The sequence below is a fragment of the Pseudophryne corroboree genome, chromosome 3, assembly GCF_028390025.1.
Source record: "Pseudophryne corroboree isolate aPseCor3 chromosome 3, aPseCor3.hap2, whole genome shotgun sequence".
Classification (NCBI taxonomy): Eukaryota; Metazoa; Chordata; class Amphibia; order Anura; family Myobatrachidae; genus Pseudophryne; species Pseudophryne corroboree.
In genome coordinates, this window is record NC_086446.1 from 181,501,182 (window position 1) to 181,521,644 (window position 20,463).

The window sequence follows — 20,463 nt, forward strand, 5'->3', positions numbered from 1 at the left end:
GCAAACAGACTCCTCGGGGGAACATGTCGCAATCTGCAATGAGGCCCTTCTTACAACCTACTTCGCCCGCTCCAACTGACAACCCTCCTACAGCAAACTCCCCCATTCTCCCGCCAGCTCCCCACCCGTCTTCCCCAAGCGCATATACACCACATGCTCGCTCCTCGGGTGGCAAAGATCTGCAAGATATATTAGCTTATATGAAGACTCTACCCACTAAATAAGACTTACAAGACACAGTGAGACGTGAATTGGCTGCTATGAGACAGGATATTTCACACATCTCTGACCGGGTGTCGAGCTTAGAAGATCATCAAACTTCCTCTGATACTTTTCTAAAATCATTGACGACCGTCATTGAAACTCAATCATCGGAGATCAGCTCCCTTCAGCTGCGGTTGACAGATTTGGATAACAGAGGGAGGAGAAACAATATCCGTGTGCGTGGCCTACCGGAAGAAGTTCCTCCAACAGGCCTGATCGACGCCCTAACGAAGATCTTGAACGAGATCCTAGGTAACGACCCGAATGATACCATCACCTTCGATAGGGCTCATCGCGCCCTGAAACCAAGAGGCCTCCCCGCGGATAGACCATGTGATGTCATATGCAGGTTGCATTATTTCTCCCAAAAAGAGGACATCATGCGCAAAGTGCACCAACTTGATGGAGTGGACTTCAATGGTTCCATGATACAAATTTACCAAGATTTGTCCTGGCACACATTAAAACAACGAAAAGCCCTCAAGCCCCTGATGGAAGAAGTTCGCAAACGTCAATTGAAATACCGGTGGGGCTTCCCCTTCAGCCTCCATGTCTCTTCATCTGGAAAAACCCACACCCTCAACTCCTACTCAGATCTCCCAGAGTTCTGCACGGGACTTGGCATACCAAAACCTGACCTACGCGATTGGGACTTCCCTATTCCAGAGCTACCATCTTTCCAACCCCTGAACACAGTATCACCTTGGCAGGTGGTACGAAAGGCTGGAGGGAAAGGCACAATTGGATCCCCTCCCAACAAGGATTCACATGTTACCTGACCGATTATCTAGGCCTCTTTGTTTGTCCTAGTTCTACTTCAGGTATTTCTACAGGTTACAGCGTGACACTATTCTTAGATTACAGCGTGATATCACTTCACGCTACTAAGGAACCTCCATGTGAACTTCCGCTGTTACTGAGGCCCTGGCCTCACCTCCCCGATACGTATTGGGTCGTTGCCTATTATTATCTCTTGTGCTATTATTACGAGATTTCTTATATTTTTCACTATTCGAAGATTTCCTTATGTTGATGAGGTTTATGGTTTACAGCTTATTTACACTCAGTTCAGTTTATATATGTATATTGTTTACTACAATGTCTTCTCTCATTATCATCATGCCTTTGGCGGTGGCTCCCTTATCCGCCCCATACCCGCCCCTGGCTGTTTGGCCTCTTGGGTACCCAATCCTTAGACGGATCGGTTACCCCAATGCGGGTTTTTTTGAATGTTTTTTGAATGTTATTATAGTTTTTTCTCCATGCTCTGTCCCTCTCTTTTTTCCTCCCTACTTCTTTCTCTCCTTTCACTGACCATTCTGGACTCATCGCACTCCATCATAATACATATCTCCTATGACGTCTACCGGCAAAATTAAAGTCGCTTCGATTAACGCGAAGGGTCTCAATGTTCCGGAGAAAAGATCATCTCTTTTGAGGTCCCTTTGGGCTGATAGAGTGGATGTTGCAATGGTCCAGGAGACGCATTTTAAAATTTCAGCTAAGAATCCTCCCCTGACCAACTACCGCTACCCCCAGGCTTTTTACAATAACAACCCAGACTCTAAATCGAAGGGCGTATCAATAGTGTTTTCCAGGACCCTCCAGCTGTCAGACATCTCAGTCCATAAATTGGTCCCGGGTCGTCTCCTGATGGTGCGTTGTAAAATATGCACCTGTCCATACACATTTATTGCACTTTACGCCCCAAATAAGGATCAGGTCCCATTTTTCCGCAATGCACTCTTCCAAATGGAACCACTCCTTTCTGGGGTGATTGTTCTTGGAGGTGATCTGAACTGGATAATGGATCCATCACTAGACTCATCTTCTAATGCTCCCCGGACCTCCCAACGCCAGTACCGACAGGTTAGGCGACTGTTTCACGACCTCCAACTGGCTGACTCCTGGCGGGTTCTTCACCCCTCAAATAGGGACTACTTCTATTCCCCCCCACACAATGCCTATTCCCGCCTCGATTATTTATTTCTGAGTCACAGGCATCTCCCCTTATTAATAGACTCCTCCATCGGCCCGATAACCTGGTCTGATCATGCCCCAGTACACATGACGCTTTCGACCCCCCCAGAATACCCCAGGTCAATGGACCTGGCGCCTCAACGAGTCACTGCTGCAGGATCAATATTGCAGGGGTGAAATAGAAAAAGCCCTGGCTGAATTCTTCTCCATGAATGACACCGATGATGTCTCAAAGATCACCCTATGGGAAGCACATAAATGCACCATACGAGGTAAACTCATACAGTTGGGGACATTTATGAAGAAGCAGAAGTCAGCACTAATCACTAAATTATTAAACCAACTACATCGTCTCGAGTCCCTGCATAAATCGACCCTGTCGGAGACTGACTACCTAGAACTACTAGATACACGGGCCCAACTAAAGAAAACCCTTACTGATAGTATCCAACTCTCTGTCCGAAAATGTAACTCTAAATACTACCAGTGGGGTAATAAACCTGGTCGCCTTTTGGCCCAGGCTCTCAAGGCCCAACGCTCCTCCTTGTACATTAACAATGTAAAAGATCTTGGGAATACCCTCCGATTCAAAACCCCAGAAATCGCGGCAAGTTTCAAACAGTACTACTCCCTTCTATATAATCTAGAAAATCGATCGGACGACACCGCTCCCCCATACGATTTTTTACAGGCGAAGGCGTACCTAGAAAAGGTGTCCTATCCCGTCCTGCTACCTTTAGACAGGGAAGCATTGGAACTACCCTTTACCCAACAAGAACTGGAGACTGCCCTGACCATGACACCGTCTGGCAAGAGCCCAGGACCAGATGGCTTCACCATCACCTATTATAAACAATTCAATTCAAAGATCTTACATCCCCTTACCTTCTCCAAGCCTTTAATTCAATATCCGCAAACACCCATTTCTCTAGCCAATCCTTAGAGGCACACATTTCCGTTCTGCCCAAGCCCGGTAAGAACCCCTCGGTGTACTCCAGCTATAGACCCATATCTCTCCTAAACGTCGATGTCAAGCTCTTCGCAAAATTAATGGCAAACAGACTGAACGCATTCCTGCCTTCCCTAATCCACAACGACCAGGTGGGGTTTGTCCCAGGCCGCGAGGCTAAGGATAACACCACTAAGGTACTGAGCCTGATTCATATTGCATCCCAGGGTGGCCCACCCACAGTGTTGTTGTCCACTGATGCTGAAAAGGCTTTTGATAGGGTCGGTTGGGGCTTTATGAGGTCCGTGCTGGAGCATATTGGACTGGGTCCCCGGATGCTTGATAGGATAATGGGTCTTTATAGATCTCCCACAGCACGGGTCCGGGTGAACGGATCTTTATCCGAATCCTTCCCCATTAGCAATGGGACACGACAGGGTTGCCCACTATCCCCTCTACTCTTTGTCCTCTGTATCGAAGCTTTTGCTAGAGCTATTAGGGCCAATGACAACATCATGGGCTTGACGATTGGTGATACGGAGCACAAACTTTCCCTGTTTGCGGACGATCTACTAGCCACAATAACGCACCCGATCTCCTCCCTCCCCCACTTTATGCGAGAGCTATCCCACTTCGGATCACTCTCCAACTTTAAGATCAACATGTCCAAATCATGTGCCTTGAACATCTCCTCCACCCCCGACACCGTAGCTAAACATAAACAATCCTTCCCCTTTACTTGGAACGCCTCTCATTTGTCTTACCTGGGAATACAACTGCCAAACGACCTATCTCATTTATACACTTTAAACTTTCCCCCCCTCCTCCGAACACTCAGGGCTGATTATAGCAGATGGTACCTCAAGCCACTCTCTTGGCTGGGGAGGTTGAACGTTGTAAAGATGAATACTCTCCCCAAACTACTCTACAAACTACAGACCCTCCCCATACAGATCCCAGACTCCTGGTTCAGATCCATCCAACTTTTTAATACAACAATTCATCTGGTCTCGGAGACGGCCAAGAATAAGCCGATCCATTATGATCCGCTCCACCCGAAGTGGTGGTTTCCAATTGCCTGATATTAGAGGATACTATTGGGCAATACTGCTCAATAGGGTTCTGGACTGGACGAGGAGTCGAGACACAAAGCAATGGGTGGCTATAGAGGGACTGTACATGCAACAACTCCCAGAGATCTTTCCCTGGCTCCCCTCCCTACCAAAACCCCCCTCCCCCCACCCAACTATTACAGCGACCCTCTCCTTCTGGAAAAAGGTGTGCCGCTGGCCCTTCCTCTCTTCTGATTTTGGCCCACTGACCTCTTTTCTAGCTAATCCCGACTTCCAGCCCGGCTTAACACCCTCTCACTTTCGTGACTGGGCCCTCGAGGGCCTCTTTAGAGTAGGTCAGATGGCAATTTCCTCAGGAGTTAAACAATTTTCAGAAATACGATCAAAATGGGAAATCCCGCAACGTGACTTTTGGAAGTACCTACAGCTGAGACACTTTTTGCACTCCGATCGTAGATATCTCCGGGCCTCACGAGAGTTAACACAGTTCGAGAGGATGTGCGTCGCCACATGTTCCCCCCCCCCCAGCACACCATCTCCTCACTTTATAGACTACTGCAGACCCCAAACGCCCAGACGCCCACGCCCTTCCAGCTGGCCTGGGAAAGAGACCTCGGGATTCCCCTAACAGACAAAGACTGGCAGATGATATTCCTCAAATCCCACAAAAGCTCAATCTGCATACAAGTCAGGGAAACTCAATATAAGCTCTTAATGAGATGGTACAGGCATCCCTCTCTCCTCCACATCATGTATCCTGGAGTGACGGACAGATGTTGGAGATGTCTCAGCGCCACAGGCTCCCTAATGCATATCTGGTGGAACTGTCCCCTACTAAAACCATTCTGGAAGGATGTTATATCCATCTCTCAAGACATACTTCACACTCCAGTCCCCACAGACCCAGCCTTCTGGTTACTTTCCGACTCCTCAATCTCACTGGCTCAGCATAAAACATCGCTACTTCGACACCTGTCTAATGCAGCGAGGGCAGTCATCCCCACACTATGGAGATCTCAACTCCCACCCACTAGGAAACTATGGTTTAACAGAATTAGTTACTATATGAATATGGAAAACATCCTCCTGGTCTCCAGAGATAAACTCTCGGAGTTCATGACCATATGGATGCCCTGGATAGAGTATATGTCTTCCAAAGACTATAAGGACTATGTCTATGCTGTCAAATGATTTTAACCGCGCAATTGATCGAATAGATAGATTGTACCACACCTCCCCCCCCCAATTTGATAGCTACCCCCAGTCTGGTCACACAAGGCTCTCTTCTATTCCTCTCATTTCATTCCTCTCTCTCTTCTACAACTTCTCCACAATGCTATTTAAGATATTACGATTGCATTATAGTATGGATTGATGCCGAAAGGACATCAGATGGATGTTACAGAAACACCTACTAATGCTAGTGCCTATACTAACCCCCAGCGATGGGGACGACACGCTATCCTACTCTTTACGCTATGATGTATTAGACCTTCATTTGTGTCCTGACGATTACCTTCTTCTTTTGTTGAAATGTGATGCAATCCTTATATTGTTATACTGTTCTAAATAAAAACAGATTATACAAAAAAAATTATCACATGTACAATATAATATGTATTTATTTTCTTTCAGGAAGAAAAGTGGTAAGGTCAAGGCGGCTTACAAGCGCGAGTATGTGAACCTCGGCTGTGATGTGGACTTCGATTTCGCTGGTCCTGCAATCCATGGCTCGGCAGTAGTGGGCTATGAAGGCTGGCTGGCAGGTTATCAGATGACCTTTGATAGTGCCAAATCCAAACTTACCAAGAACAACTTTGCAGTGGGTTACAAGACAGGCGACTTCCAGCTCCACACCAATGTGTGAGTACACTGCAGATCATGACAATTAAACAGACCAAGCTGTGGCTCTGCTGCTGAACTGCCACTTCTCCTTCAATGTTTATCAGATGCCGAGAGACTTGCAGAATTGTGTAGCTTACACCAATTTAGTGCTCTTACTACTACTAGGGATGTTACACAAATAGGTGGTCCGGACTCCTAAGATCCATTTGATTATAACAGAGAGATCCTGTATGTTTGACTGTCCCCGTTAGTTCTTCATGCAGCCACAATCAAAGCTGGACAAATCCCAGGAGCCCTGTAGTCAATGTGTTGTAAAGAAATATAATTACTGCTGATGCTTAAATAAGCTAAATCCCCTCCCTTCCTAGCAGTATTACTTTGGTTGGAGATATCTTCACTTCAGACCCCACCTTTACTGTACGTAGTAGAATGCAGGTGTTCACCTATCCATATTGTCTACAGATCACAGTTGGTGCTGGGCACTCTAGCAGGAGATATCCGATGCAGCTGATGTATTTCCATTTGCTGTGCATCTGGTTATTGAGAGCATGGTCACTGAATAGATTTCACATTTTGTACATACCACGGTATTCAATTTCTTTCATGTATCTTCTGATTTCAGTAATGATGGATCCGAATTTGCTGGCTCTATCTACCAGAAAGTCAGTGACAAATTGGAGACTTCAGTCAACCTTGCCTGGACAGCTGGCAACAACAGTACCCGGTTTGGCATTGCTACCAAATACCAGCTGGACTCAAATGCGTCTATCTCTGTGAGTATTACACCATGAGAGCAGCTGACTGCCAGTTGATTGTAACGCCTAGTGTGTGTTCACTCCGTATAAATTTGAATAACATTAACAATTTGATATTGGATCTGCTGGCTCTGACTGATTTCCAATGTGTTTTTGTATTCTCAAACACTTCTTTTAAATGTATTACCAGTTATTTATATAGTACACACAGATTTCACATTACTGTATAGAGCATATTTGGCCATTCAGATGAGTTATGTGCCCCTGTGGAGCTTAGTCTATGGGGGTCATTACGACCTGATCGCACGCTAGGATTTTTCACTGCGATCAGGTCAGAACTGCGCATTCATATGCACCGCAATGTGCAGGCATGTCGTACGGGTACAAAGCGGATTGTTGCTGAGCGATGGATTGTATGAAGAATCCATTCGCACAGCCGATCGCAAGGAGACTGACAGGAAGAAGGCGTTTGTGGGTGGCAACTGACCGTTTTCAGGTAGTGGTTGGAAAAACGCAGGAGTGTCCAAGCGTTTGCAGGGCAGGTGTCTGACGTCAATTCCGGGCAAGAACAGGCTGAAGTGATCGCAGCGGCTGAGTAAGTTCTGAGCTACTCAGAAACTGTACAAAACTTTTTTGTACCGCTCGGCTGCACATGCGATCGCACACTTGCAAAGAAAAAATACACTCCCCTATGGGTGGCAACTATCTGTTCGCACCGCTGCAAAAAATAGCGAGCGATCAACTCTGAATGACCCCCTATATTCCCTACCACGTTATAAATGTACTACCCATACACTTTAAAAATGACCAGTTATTTATATAATGCGCTCCACATTCTACAGCGCTTTACAGAGAATATTTGGTCATTCACATCAGTCACTGGCCCAGTGGAGCTTACAACCTATTCCCTACCACATGTATATGCGCACAGATTCACACTAGGGTTAATTTTGTTGGGATCCAATTAACCGGCCAGTATATTTTTGGTTTGTGGGAGAAAACCCACGCAAGTACTGGGAGAATATACAAACTCCACAGTTAGTGCCATGGTGGGAATCAAACCCATGACCCGAGTGCTGTGAGGCAGTAATGCTAAACATTACACCATCCATACTGCCCGATAGTGTAATGGAAGCAACAAACAAGGAGGACCATGGTGGGGACCTAGCTAGCAGGCTTGTTGTAAAGGTGCGTCCAAGGGTTTTTATCTAGAATTGAATGCTAGTGAGCCGACTTTGCGGCCATGTTGTGTGGGTGGAAAGAAATGCGGACATTCACCTGTATGCAGAGTATCGCACATCTATGTGGCCGCATTGCCCTGTTCATCCGTTTGCTGTAGTATCAGTCATGAATATCATTGCGCATTTACACTAGCTCTATCCTTGGTGAAAAAGCTCAGCCGAAGTCCAGTGGCGCTGCTTGTATGTTCAGCTCTGCGTAGCCAGCAATTCTGCTTTCAGAATTGGCCTACGTACGAGCGCACCGTTGCCGTCCAGTTACCCATTTAGCTGCAAGTAGAGATGTAGCTGTGATACGCTCAACACTCTCCAGCATAGCCGCATATCTAATCCATTTTAGTGAGTCAGAACATCTGTTGCTGGTTCCATTTACAATGGTTAGTAACATTAGGGTTCTTACTTTTTGCAGCTAGAACAAATTTGATAACATAATACTGATCTAAACTGTATTCTCTCAATCAGGCAAAGGTGAACAATGCCAGTCTTGTTGGTGTAGGTTACACCCAGAACCTCAGGCATGGTGAGTGCTTCAACTATGATTTACTTCTGAAGAATTCTGTTTCTGAATGCTTATTATAGTGTCTAGTTGGATATTTACGTTGAGGTTTAGAATTGTTATTCCCTAAAAAAATAGCAGATGGGAATATTTCGGCCCGTGCAGAAAAGCAGCAGTATTTGCCTTTTTTAAATTGGGTATCTGTTTTCTGGGCTGCAGGTTCTAATGCTGAAAGTTGAGCAAGAATGATTACTTAATGATTTATATTGTATATGCATTTTCATGTAACAAGTCCTCTAACTTCCCATTATTCTAGTTAGGGCAGGATAACAGACTTTTGAAGAAATCTAATAGTGTTCAACTAGTCGTATTGTATATTCCTTTGCACTTACAAATGACACTTTGTCTTCTCCTTAGGGGTGAAACTGACTCTATCTGCACTGGTAGATGGAAAGAACATAAATTCCGGTGGCCACAAACTTGGCTTAGGTTTGGAATTGGAGGCTTAAGCACTTTTTCTCTTCTGTCTGCAAGAGACATCAAGGGATATCCAGGAATATTGGCCTTACCTATATATTTGTTTTCAAAACCATAACCAGCAAACCTTATCTTTTGCCTCCCTCTGTCTCTCCCCCCACCCACTTCAGACATAGGACAGGAGCTGTATTGAAGTAGAAATTCCATGTTGTTTGGATGAGCCTAGTTAAAGCCAACAAGGGTAGACTTCTCCTTTGGATCCCTACAGTGAAGCACTCCCTTACACGTTATTTAAATGTGTATATTTAACTATTTTGTAGTGCTTCCCACCACGGTTGACATAGAACTCTGATGAGGAGAAGCTCAAAATGTACATGTGTATGCATGTTTGTTTTTATGTTCCTTTTTAACATTTGATAACGCTAAGTCCAACACAAGCTTCGGAGCCGTAAATCTGACCGATCGGAAGGGACAGCGGTTTTGAGTGAATCACCTTTTACTTTGTGAGGGTTTTTGATATCCCAAACATTAAGAATTATGAATAAAAATAAAACTTACATGTGGAAGTTGTAACAGTGTGTTTTATCTGGGTTAAGGATTCCACATACTTGTACTGTAGTGCTCTTAATAGTTATAGTATGTATTTCAGATCAAACACCATAAAAATGGTTGGATAAAAATGCAAACTCAGCCCTCTGAATTGCTATAGTGATCCTTCAAACATGTAGCACTTTACACACAATGCCCCAACTCTTTGGTAACCAGGCCAGAATGCTTTGGTAACCATGGTCTGTAAAGGGTTCAGAAAGCTAGACTCCGGTAATATATTCAGTGCCACCCATGATTGCGGCCTGACAAATTTTGTGTCATTGTATATTAAGTAGCTGCTCTTCAGGTACACATTACCCAATCACAAAGCAAACATACAGAGTAGCTCAATAATATAACCGAACCTTTCTGTTAAGGTTTTCCTTACTTGCCTTCCCTATAACCCTTCTATATAATATTTCTCTGACGTCCTAGTGGATGCTGGATACTCCGTAAGGACCATGGGGAATAGACGGCTCCGCAGGAGACTGGGCACATCTAAAGAAAGATTTAGGACTATCTGGTGTGCACTGGCTCCTCCCCCTATGACCCTCCTCCAAGCCTCAGTTAGATTTCTGTGCCCGGCCGAGCTGGATGCACACTAGGGGCTCTCCTGAGCTCCTAGAAAGAAAGTATAGTTTAGGTTTTTTATTTTACAGTGAGACCTGCTGGCAACAGGCTCACTGCAGCGAGGGACTAAGGGGAGAAGAAGCGAACCTACCTAAGTGGTGGTAGCTTGGGCTTCTTAGGCTACTGGACACCATTAGCTCCAGAGGGATCGCACACAGGACCCGACCTCGTCGTCCGTTCCCGGAGCCGCGCCGCCGTCCCCCTTACAGAGCCAGAAGCAAGAAGGTCCGGAAAATCGGCGGCTGAAGACTTCAGTCTTCTACAAGGTAGCGCACAGCACTGCAGCTGTGCGCCATTGCTCCTAATGCACACCACACACTTCGGTCACTGATGGGTGCAGGGCGCTGGGGGGGGCGCCCTGAGCAGCAATATTAACACCTTGGCTGGCAAAACTGACACCATATATAGCCCCAGAGGCTATATAGGTGTAAATTACCCCTGCCAGAATAACACAAAAAGCGGGAGAAAGCCCGCCGAAAAAGGGGCGGAGCCATCTCCCTCAGCACACTGGCGCCATTTTCCCTCACAGCTTCGCTGGAAGGATCGCTCCCTGGCTCTCCCCTGCAGTCCTGCACTACAGAAAGGGTAAAAAAGAGAGGGGGGGCACTAAATTTAGGCGCAGTGTATATATAATACAAGCAGCTATAGGGGAAAACACTCTGTATAGTGATATCCCTCTGTTATATAGCGCTCTGGTGTGTGCTGGCATACTCTCCCTCTGTCTCCCCAAAGGGCTTTGTGGGATCCTGTCCTCTGTCAGAGCATTCCCTGTGTGTGTGCTGTGTGTCGGTACCGCTGTGTCGACATGTATGATGAGGAAAATGATGTGGAGGCAGAGCAAATGCCTGTAAATGTGTTGTCACCCCCTGAGGGGTCGACACCTGTGTGGATGGACTCATGGAAGGAATTACGTGACAGTGTCAGCTCCTTACATAAAAGGTTTGACGACATAGGACAGCCGGCTACTCAGCTTGTGACTGTTCCAGCGTCTCAAATGTCATCAGGGGCTTTAAAACGCCCGCTACCTCAGATGGCAGACACAGATGTCGACACGGATACCGACTCCAGTGTCGACGACGATGAGACTAGTGTACCCTCCAATAAGTCCACCCGTTACATGATTGAGGCAATGAAAAATGTATTACACATTTCTCTGACGTCCTAGTGGATGCTGGGAACTCCGTAAGGACCATGGGGAATAGCGGCTCCGCAGGAGTCTGGGCACATCTAAAGAAAGCTTTAGGATCACCTGGTGTGCACTGGCTCCTCCCCCTATGACCCTCCTCCAAGCCTCAGTTAGATTTCTGTGCCCGACGAGAAGGGTGCACACTAGGGGCTCTCCTGAGCTCTTTGTGAAAGTTTTAGTTTAGGTTTATTATTTTCAGTGAGACCTGCTGGCAACAGGCTCACTGCATCGTGGGACTAAGGGGAGAAGAAACGGACTCACCTGCGTGCAGAGTGGATCGGGTTTCTTAGGCTACTGGACATTAGCTCCAGAGGGACGATCACAGGTTCAGCCTGGATGGGTCCCGGAGCCGCGCCGCCGGCCCCCTTACAGAGCCAGAAGAGCGAAGAGGTCCGGTGAAATCGGCGGCAGAAGACGATCCTGTCTTCAGATAAGGTAGCGCACAGCACCGCAGCTGTGCGCCATTGCTCTCAGCACACTTCACACTCCGGTCACTGAGGGTGCAGGGCGCTGGGGGGGCAGCGCCCTGAGACGCAATAAATCGATAAAAACCTTATATGGCTAAAATAAATGCATCACATATAACTCCTGGGCTATATGGATGCATTTAACCCCTGCCAAAACATACAGAAAAACGGATAAGGACGCCGAGAAAGGGGCGGAGCCTATCTCCTCGGCACACTGGCTCCATTTTCCCTCACAGCTCAGTTGGAGGGAAGCTCCCTGGCTCTCCCCTGCAGTCACTACACTACAGAAAGGGGTTAAAAAAGAGAGGGGGGCACAAATTAGGCGCAGTATAAACAATACAGCAGCTATAAAGGGAAAAACACTTATATAAGGTTATCCCTATATATATATATATATATATATATATATATATATATATATATATATATATATATATATATATATATATATATATATAGCGCTCTGGTGTGTGCTGGCAAACTCTCCCTCTGTCTCCCCAAAGGGCTAGTGGGGTCCTGTCCTCTATCAGAGCATTCCCTGTGTGTGTGCTGTGTGTCGGTACGTTTGTGTCGACATGTATGAGGAGAAAAATGATGTGGAGACGGAGTAGAGTGTCTGTAATAGTGTCGTCACCCCCTAGGGGGTCGACACCTGAGTGGATGTACTGTTGAAATTGCGTGACAGTGTCAGCTTTGTATAAAAGACAGTGGTTGACATGAGACAGCCGGCTACTCAGCTTGTGCATGTCCAGACGTCTCATACAGGGGCTCTAAAGCGCCCGTTACCTCAGATACAGATGCCGACACGGATACTGACTCCTGTGTCGACGGTGAAGAGACAACCGTGATTTCCAATAGGGCCACTCATTGCATGATTGATGCAATGGAAAATGTTTACACTTTTCTGATAATATGAATACCACCAAAAAAAAAAGGGGTATTATGTTTGGTGAGGAAAAACTTCCTGTAGTTTTCCTAAATCTGAAAAATAAAATGAGGTGTGTGATGATGCGTGGGTTTCCCCCCGATAACCATTGATAATTCTAAAAAGTTATTGGCAGTATACCTTTTCCCGCCAGAGGTTAGGGTGCGTTGGGAAACACCCCCTACAGGGGATAAGGCGCTCACACGCTTGTAAGAACAAGGGCTCTACCCTCTCTTGAGATGGCCGCCCTTAAGGATCCTGCTGATAAAAAGCAGGAGGGTATCCTAAAATGTATTTACACACATACTAGTGTTATACTGCGACCAGCAATCGCCTCAGCCTGGATGTGCAGTGCTGGGTTGGCGTGGTCGGATTCCCTGACTGGAAATATTGATATCCTAGATAAGGACAGTATATTATTGCCTATAGAGCAATTAAAAGATGCATTTCTATATATGCATGATGCACAGCGGAATATTTGCCGACTGGCATCAAGTATAAGTGCGTTGTATTCTACCAGTAAAGTGGTCAGGGATTCCAAACGGCATTTGGAAGTATTGCCTTAAAAAAAGGGGATGTACCCTAGGTCGCCTCTCAAAATAAGACGCCGTATTATCAGGCGCAGTCCTGGTTGGCAAGCGGACAAAAGGGTTCCTCTTTTCTGCTCGTGACAGAGGGAGAGGAAAATGGCTGCAGAGATCAGCCAGTTCCCAGGAACAGAAACCCTTTTCCGCCTCTGCCAAGCCCTCAGTATGACGCTAGGGCTTTACAAGTTCAGGCACGGTGGGGGCCCGTTCTCAGTGAATTTCAGTGCGCAGTGGGCTCACTCGCAAGTAGACCCCGGGATCCTTCAAGTGTTATCTCAGGGGTACAAAATTGGAATTCGAGACGTATTCCCCTCGCCGTTTCCAAAAAGTCTGTTTTACCGACGTCTCCCGCTGACAGGGAGGCAGTTTTGGAAGCCATTCACAAGCTGTATTCTCAGCAGGTGATAATTAAGGTACCCCTCCTGCAACAGGGAACGGGGTATTATTCCACACTATTGTGGTACCGAAGCCAGACTGCTCGGTGAGACCGATTTTAAAATCTAAAATCTTTGAACACTTACATACAGAGGTTCAAATTCAAAATTGAGTCACTCAGAGCAGTGATTGCAAACCTGGAAGAAGGGGACTACATGATGTCTCGGGACATCAAGGATGCTTACCTTCATGCCAAAATTTACCCTTCTCACCAAGGGTATCTCAGGTTATGGTACAGAACTGTCACTATCAGTTCAGACGCTGCCGTAGGGAGGGTCCACGGCACCCCGGGTCTTTACCAAGGTAATGACCGAAATGATGATATTCCTTCTAAGGAAGGGAATTTTTAGTTATCCTTTACTTGGACGATTCCCTTATAAGGGTAAGATCCAGGGAACAGTTGGAGATCGGTGTAGCACTATCTCGGGTAGTGTTGCGGCAGCACGATTGGATTCTCAATATTCCAGATTCGCAGCTGGTTCCGACGACTTGTCTTCTGTTCCTAGGGATGATCCTGGACACAGTCCAGAAAGAAGGTGTTTCTCCCGGAGGAAAAAGCCAGGGAGTTATCCGAGCTAGTCAGGAACCTCCTAAAACCAAACCAAGTCTCAGTGCATCAATGCACAAGGGTTCTGGGTAAAAATGGTGGCTTCCTACGAAGCAATCCCATTCGGCAGATTCCACGCAAGACTTTCCAGTGGAACCTACTGGACAAATGGTCCGGGTCGCATCTTCAGATGCATCAGCGGATAACCCTGTCACCAGGGACAAGGGTATCCCTCCTGTGGTGGTTGCAGAGTGCTCATCTTCTAGAGGGCCGCAGATTCGGCATTCAGGACTGGATCCTGGTGACCACGGATGCCAGCCTGCGAGGCTGGGGAGCAGTCACACAGGGAAGGAATATCCAGGGCTTATGGTCAAGCCTGGATACATCACTTCACATAAATATCCTGAAGCTAAGGGCCATTTACAATGCTCTAAGCTTAGCAAGACCTCTGCTTCAAGGTCAGCCGGTGTTGTTCCAGTCGGACAACATTACGGCAGTCACCCACGTAAACAGACAGGGTGCCACAAGAAGCAGGAGGGCAATGGCAGAAGCTGCAAGGATTCTTCGCTGGGCGAAAAACCATGTGATAGCACTGTCAGCAGTTTTCCTTCCGGGAGTGGACAACTGGGAAGCAGATTTCCTCAGCACGACCTCCACCCGGGAGAGTAGGGACTTCACCCAGAAGTCTTCCACATGATTATAAACCGTTGGGAAAAACTCGACAGGTATTGCACCAGGTCAAGGGACCCTCAGGCAATAGCTGTAGATGCTCTGGTAACACCGTGGGTGTACCAATCAGTGTATGGGTTCCCTCCTCTGCCTCTCATACCCAAGGTACTGAGATTGATAAGATGGAGAGGAGTAAGCACTATATTAGTGGCTCCGGATTGGCCAAGAAGGACTTGGTAACCGGAACTTCAAGAGATGCTCACGGAGGATCCGTGGCCTCTACCTCTAAGAAGGGACCTGCTTCAGCGGGGACCTTGTCTGTTCCAAGACTTGCCGCGGCTGCGTTGACGGCATGGCGGTTGAACGCCGGATCCTGAAGAAAAAAGGCATTCCGGATGAAGTCATCCCTATCCTGATCAAGGCCGGGAAGGATGTAACCGAAAAACATTATCACCGCATTTGGCGAAAATATGTTGCGTGGTGCGAGGCCAGTAAGGCTCGACGGAGGAAATTCAACTGGGTCGATTCCTACATTTCCTGCAAACAGGAGTATCTATGGGCCTGAAATTGGGGTCCATTAAGGTTCAAATTTCGGCTCTGTCGATTTTCTTCCAAAAAAGAACTAGCTTCAGTCCCTGAAGTTCAGACGTTTGTTAAAGGGGTACTGCATATACAGACTCCTTTTGTGCCTTCAGTGGCACTTTGGGATCTCAAGGTGGTTTTTTGGGTTCCAAAAGTCACATTGGTTTGACCCACTTAAATCTGTGGAGTTAAAATATCTCACAGAAAAAGTGGTCATGCTGTTGGCTATGGCCTGGGCCAGGCGCGTGTCAGAATTGGTGGCTTTATCCTGTAAAAGCCCTTATCTGAGTTTCCATTCGGACAGGGCGGAATTGAGGACTCGTCCTCAGTTTCTCCCTAAGGTGGTTTCAGCGTTCACCTGAACCAAACCTATTGTGGTGCCTGCGGCTACTAGGGACTTGGGGGACTCCAAGTTGCTAGACGTTGTCAGGACCCGGAAAATATATGTTTCCAGGACGGCTGGAGTCAGGAAATCTGACTTGCTGTTTATCCTGTATGCACCCAACAAGCTGGGTGCTCCTGCTTCTAAGCAGACTATTGCTCGTTGGATTTGTAGTACAATTCAGCTTGCACATTCTGTGGCAGGCCTGCCACAGCCAAAAATCTGTAAATGCCCACTCCACAAGGAAGGTGGGCTCATCTTGGGCAGCTGCCAAGGGGTCTCGGCTTTACAACTTTGCCGAGCAGTTACTTGGTCAGGAGCAAATATGTTTGTAAAATTCTACAAATTTGATACCCTGGCTGAGGAGGACCGGGAGTTCTCTCATTGGGTGCTGCAGAGTCATCCGCACTCTCCCGCCCGTTGTGGGAGCTTTGGTATAATCCCCATGGTCCTTACGGAGTTCCCAGCATCCACTAGGACGTCAGAGAAAATAAGAAATTACTTACCGATAATTCTATTTCTCGTAGTCCGTAGTGGATGCTGGGCGCCCATCCCAAGTGCGGATTGTCTGCAATACTGGTACATAATTATTGTTACCAAAAAATTTGGGTTATTGCTGTAGTGAGCCATCTTTTCTAGAGGCTCCTCTATATTATCATGCTGTTAACTGGGTTCAGATCACAAGTTGTACAGTGTGATTGGTGTGGCTGGTATGAGTCTTACCCGGGATTCAAAATCCTTCCTTATTGTGTACGCTCGTCCGGGCACAGTATCCTAACTGAGGCTTGGAGGAGGGTCATAGGGGGAGGAGCCAGTGCACACCAGGTGATCCTAAAGCTTTCTTTAGATGTGCCCAGACTCCTGCGGAGCCGCTATTCCCCATGGTCCTTACGGAGTTCCCAGCATCCACTACGGACTACGAGAAATAGAATTATCGGTAAGTAAATTCTTATTTTCTGATAGTACCCCAGGTACCACAAAAAAGGGTATTATGTTCGGTGAGAAAAAACTACCAGTAGTTTTTCCTGCATCTGAGGAATTAAATGAGGTGTGTGAGGAAGCCTGGACTTCCCCCGATAAGAAATTGATAATTTCTAAACGGTTATTGGCAGCGTACCCTTTCCCGCCAGAGGATAGGTCACGTTGGGAAACATCCCCTAGGGTAGATAAAGCGCTTACACGTTTATCAAAACAGGTGGCACTACCGTCTCAGGATACGGCCGCCCTAAAGGATCCTGCTGATAGAAAGCAGGAGGCTACCCTAAAAGCTATATATACACACACGGGCATTATATTGCGACCAGCGATTGCATCAGCATGGATGTGCAGTGCTGCTGCTGCGTGGTCAGATTCCCTGTCGGATAATATTGATACCCTGGATAGGGACAATATTTTGCTGACAGTAGAGCATATAAAAGACGCTGTCTTATACATGCGTGATGCACAGAGGGATATTTGCCGGCTGGCATCAAAAATAAGCGCAATGTCCATTGCCGCCAGAAGGGGGTTATGGACTCTGCAGTGGTCAGGTGATGCCGATTCAAAAAGGCACAAGGAAGTTTTGCCTTATAGGGGAGTGGAACTGTTTGGGGATGGTCTTTCAGACCTCGTTTCCACAGCTACGGCTGGGAAATCGACATTTTTGCCACAGGCTACCCCACAGCAAAAGAAAGCACCGTATTATCAAGTACAGTCCTTTCGGCCCCATAAACACAAGAGGGCTCGAGGCGCATCCTTTCTGCCGAGAGGCAAAGGTAGAGGGAAAAAGCTGCAGCATACAGCCAGTTCCCAAGAGCAAAAGTCCTCCCCCGCGTCCGGTAAGTCCACAGCATGACGCTGGGGCTTCACAGGCGGACCCGGGTACGGTGGGGGCCCGTCTCAGAGATTTCAGCACACAGTGGGCTCTCTCACAGGTGGATCCCTGGATCCTTCAAGTAGTATCTCAGGGGTACAGGCTGGAATTTGAGACGTCCCCCCCGCCGTTTTCTAAAATCTGCCTTACCAGCAACTCCCTCTGCCAGGGAGGCAGTGTTGGTGGCTATCCAAAAACTGTATTCACAGCAAGTGATTGTCAAGGTACCCCTCCTTCAGCAAGGAAAGGGTTACTATTCCACAATGTTTGTGGTACCGAAACCGGACGGTTCGGTGAGACCCATCTTAAATTTAAAATCCTTGAACACGTATATCAGAAAGTTCAAGATGGAATCGCTCAGGGCGGTTATTGCGAGCCTGGACGAGGGGGATTACATGGTCTCTCTGGACATCAAGGATGCCTACCTGCATGTCCCCATTTACCCTCCTCACCAGGAGTACCTCAGATTTGTGGTACAGGACTGTCACTATCGGTTCCAGACGCTGCCGTTTGGGTTATCCACGGCACCGAGGGTCTTTACCAAGGTAATGGCCGAAATGATGATACTCCTTCGCAAGAAGGGAGTTTTAATTATCCCGTACTTGGACGATCTCCTGATAAAGGCGAGGTCCAAGGAACAGTTGGTAGTGGGGGTAGCACTTTCTCGGGAAGTGCTACAACAGCACGGCTGGATTCTCAATATTCCAAAGTCACAGCTGGTCCCGACGAAACGTCTTCTGTTCCTGGGAATGATTCTGGACACAGACCAGAAAAAAGTGTTTCTTCCAGTGGAAAAAGCCGAGGAGTTGTCATCTCTAGTCAGAGAGACCTCCTAAAACCGGGACAGGTGTCTGTACATCAATGCACACGAGTCCTGGGAAAAATGGTAGCATCGTACGAAGCAATTCCATTCGGAAGGTTCCACGCAAGGACTTTCCAGTGGGACCTGTTGGACAAATGGTCCGGGTCCCATCTCCAGATGCAACAGCGGATAACCCTGTCGGCAAGGACCAGGGTGTCGCTGCTGTGGTGGCTGCAGAGGGCTCATCTACTAGAGGGCCGCAGATTCGGAATACAGGACTGGGTCCTGGTGACCACGGATGCCAGCCTTCGGGGCTGGGGTGCAGTCACACGGAAGAAATTTCCAAGGACTGTGGTCAAATCAGGAGATTTCGCTTCACAAATATTCTGGAGCTAAGGGCCATTTACAATGCCCTAAGCCAAGCAAGGCCCCTGCTTCAGAACCAACCGGTACTGATCCAATCAGACAACATCACGGCGGTTGCCCATGTAAACAGACAGGGCGGCACAAGAAGCAGGAGGGCAATGGCAGAAGCCACAAGGATTCTCCGATGGGCGGAAAATCATGTGTTAGCACTGACAGCAGTGTTCATTCCGGGAGTGGACAACTGGGAAGCAGACTTCCTCAGCAGGCACGACCTCCACCCGGGAGAATGGGGACTTCATCCAGAAGTCTTCCAAATGCTGGTAAACCGTTGGGAAAGACCACAGGTGGACATGATGGCGTCCCGCCTCAACAAAACACCGGATACTGAAAGAAAAGGGCATTCCGGAGGAAGTCATCCCTACCCTGATCAAAGCCAGGAAGGATGTCACCGCAAAACATTATCACCGCATTTGGCGGAAATATGTTGCTTGGTGTGAGGCCAGGAAGGCCCCAACGGAGGAATTTCAACTGGGTCGATTCCTGCATTTCCTGCAAGCAGGGGTGACGTTGGGCCTCAAATTGGGGTCCATTAAGGTCCAGATTTCGGCCCTGTCGATTTTCTTCCAGAAAGAACTGGCTTCACTGCCTGAAGTTCAGACTTTTGTCAAAGGAGTTCTGCATATATCAGCCTCCTTTTGTGCCCCCAGTGGCACCTTGGGATCTCAATGTGGTTTTGGAGTTCCTGAAATCACATTGGTTTGAACCACTTAAGACACTGGATTTTAAATATCTCACGTGGAAAGTGGTCATGCTGTTGGCCTTGGCTTCGGCCAGGCGTGTGTCAGAATTGGCGGCTTTGTCCTATAAAAGCCCTTATCTGATTTTCCATATGGATAGGGCAGAGTTGAGGACTCGTCCTCAGTTTCTCGCGAAGGTGGTATCAGCGATTCACTTGAACCAGCCTATTGTGGTGCCTGCGGCTACTAGGAACTTGGAGGATTCCAAGTTACTGGACGTAGTTAGGGCCCTGAAAATTTATGTTTCCAGGACGGCTGGAGTCAGGAAAACTGACTCGCTGTTTATCCTGTATGCACCCAACAAACTGGGTGCTCCTGCTTCTAAGCAGACTATCGCGCGCTGGATTTGTAGCACTATTCAGCTGGCGCATTCTGAGGTGGGACTACCGCAGCCTAAATCTGTAAAAGCCCATTCCACAAGGAAGGTGGGCTCATCTTGGGCGGCTGCCCGAGGGGTCTCGGCTTTACAACTTTGCCGAGCTGCTACTTGGTCAGGGGCAAACACGTTTGCAAAATTCTACAAATTTGATACCCTGGCTGAGGAGGACCTGGAGTTCTCTCATTCGGTGTT

The 20,463-nt window shown here is 47.5% G+C and overlaps 1 protein-coding gene across 1 annotated transcript in view; it reads left to right on the plus strand.

The window, feature by feature from the left end:
* VDAC2 (voltage dependent anion channel 2) overlaps nt 1–9,643 on the plus strand; it is a 60,616-nt gene extending 50,973 nt beyond the window's left edge. Inside the window, exons 6-9 of the mRNA XM_063958681.1 lie at nt 5,902–6,129; nt 6,734–6,884; nt 8,567–8,624; nt 9,018–9,643. Of these exons, the coding sequence (XP_063814751.1) occupies nt 5,902–6,129; nt 6,734–6,884; nt 8,567–8,624; nt 9,018–9,109 (529 nt within the window). The 3' untranslated portion in view covers nt 9,110–9,643. The remainder of the gene's footprint in view (nt 1–5,901; nt 6,130–6,733; nt 6,885–8,566; nt 8,625–9,017) is intronic.
* The last annotated feature ends 10,820 nt before the right edge of the window (nt 9,644–20,463 follow it).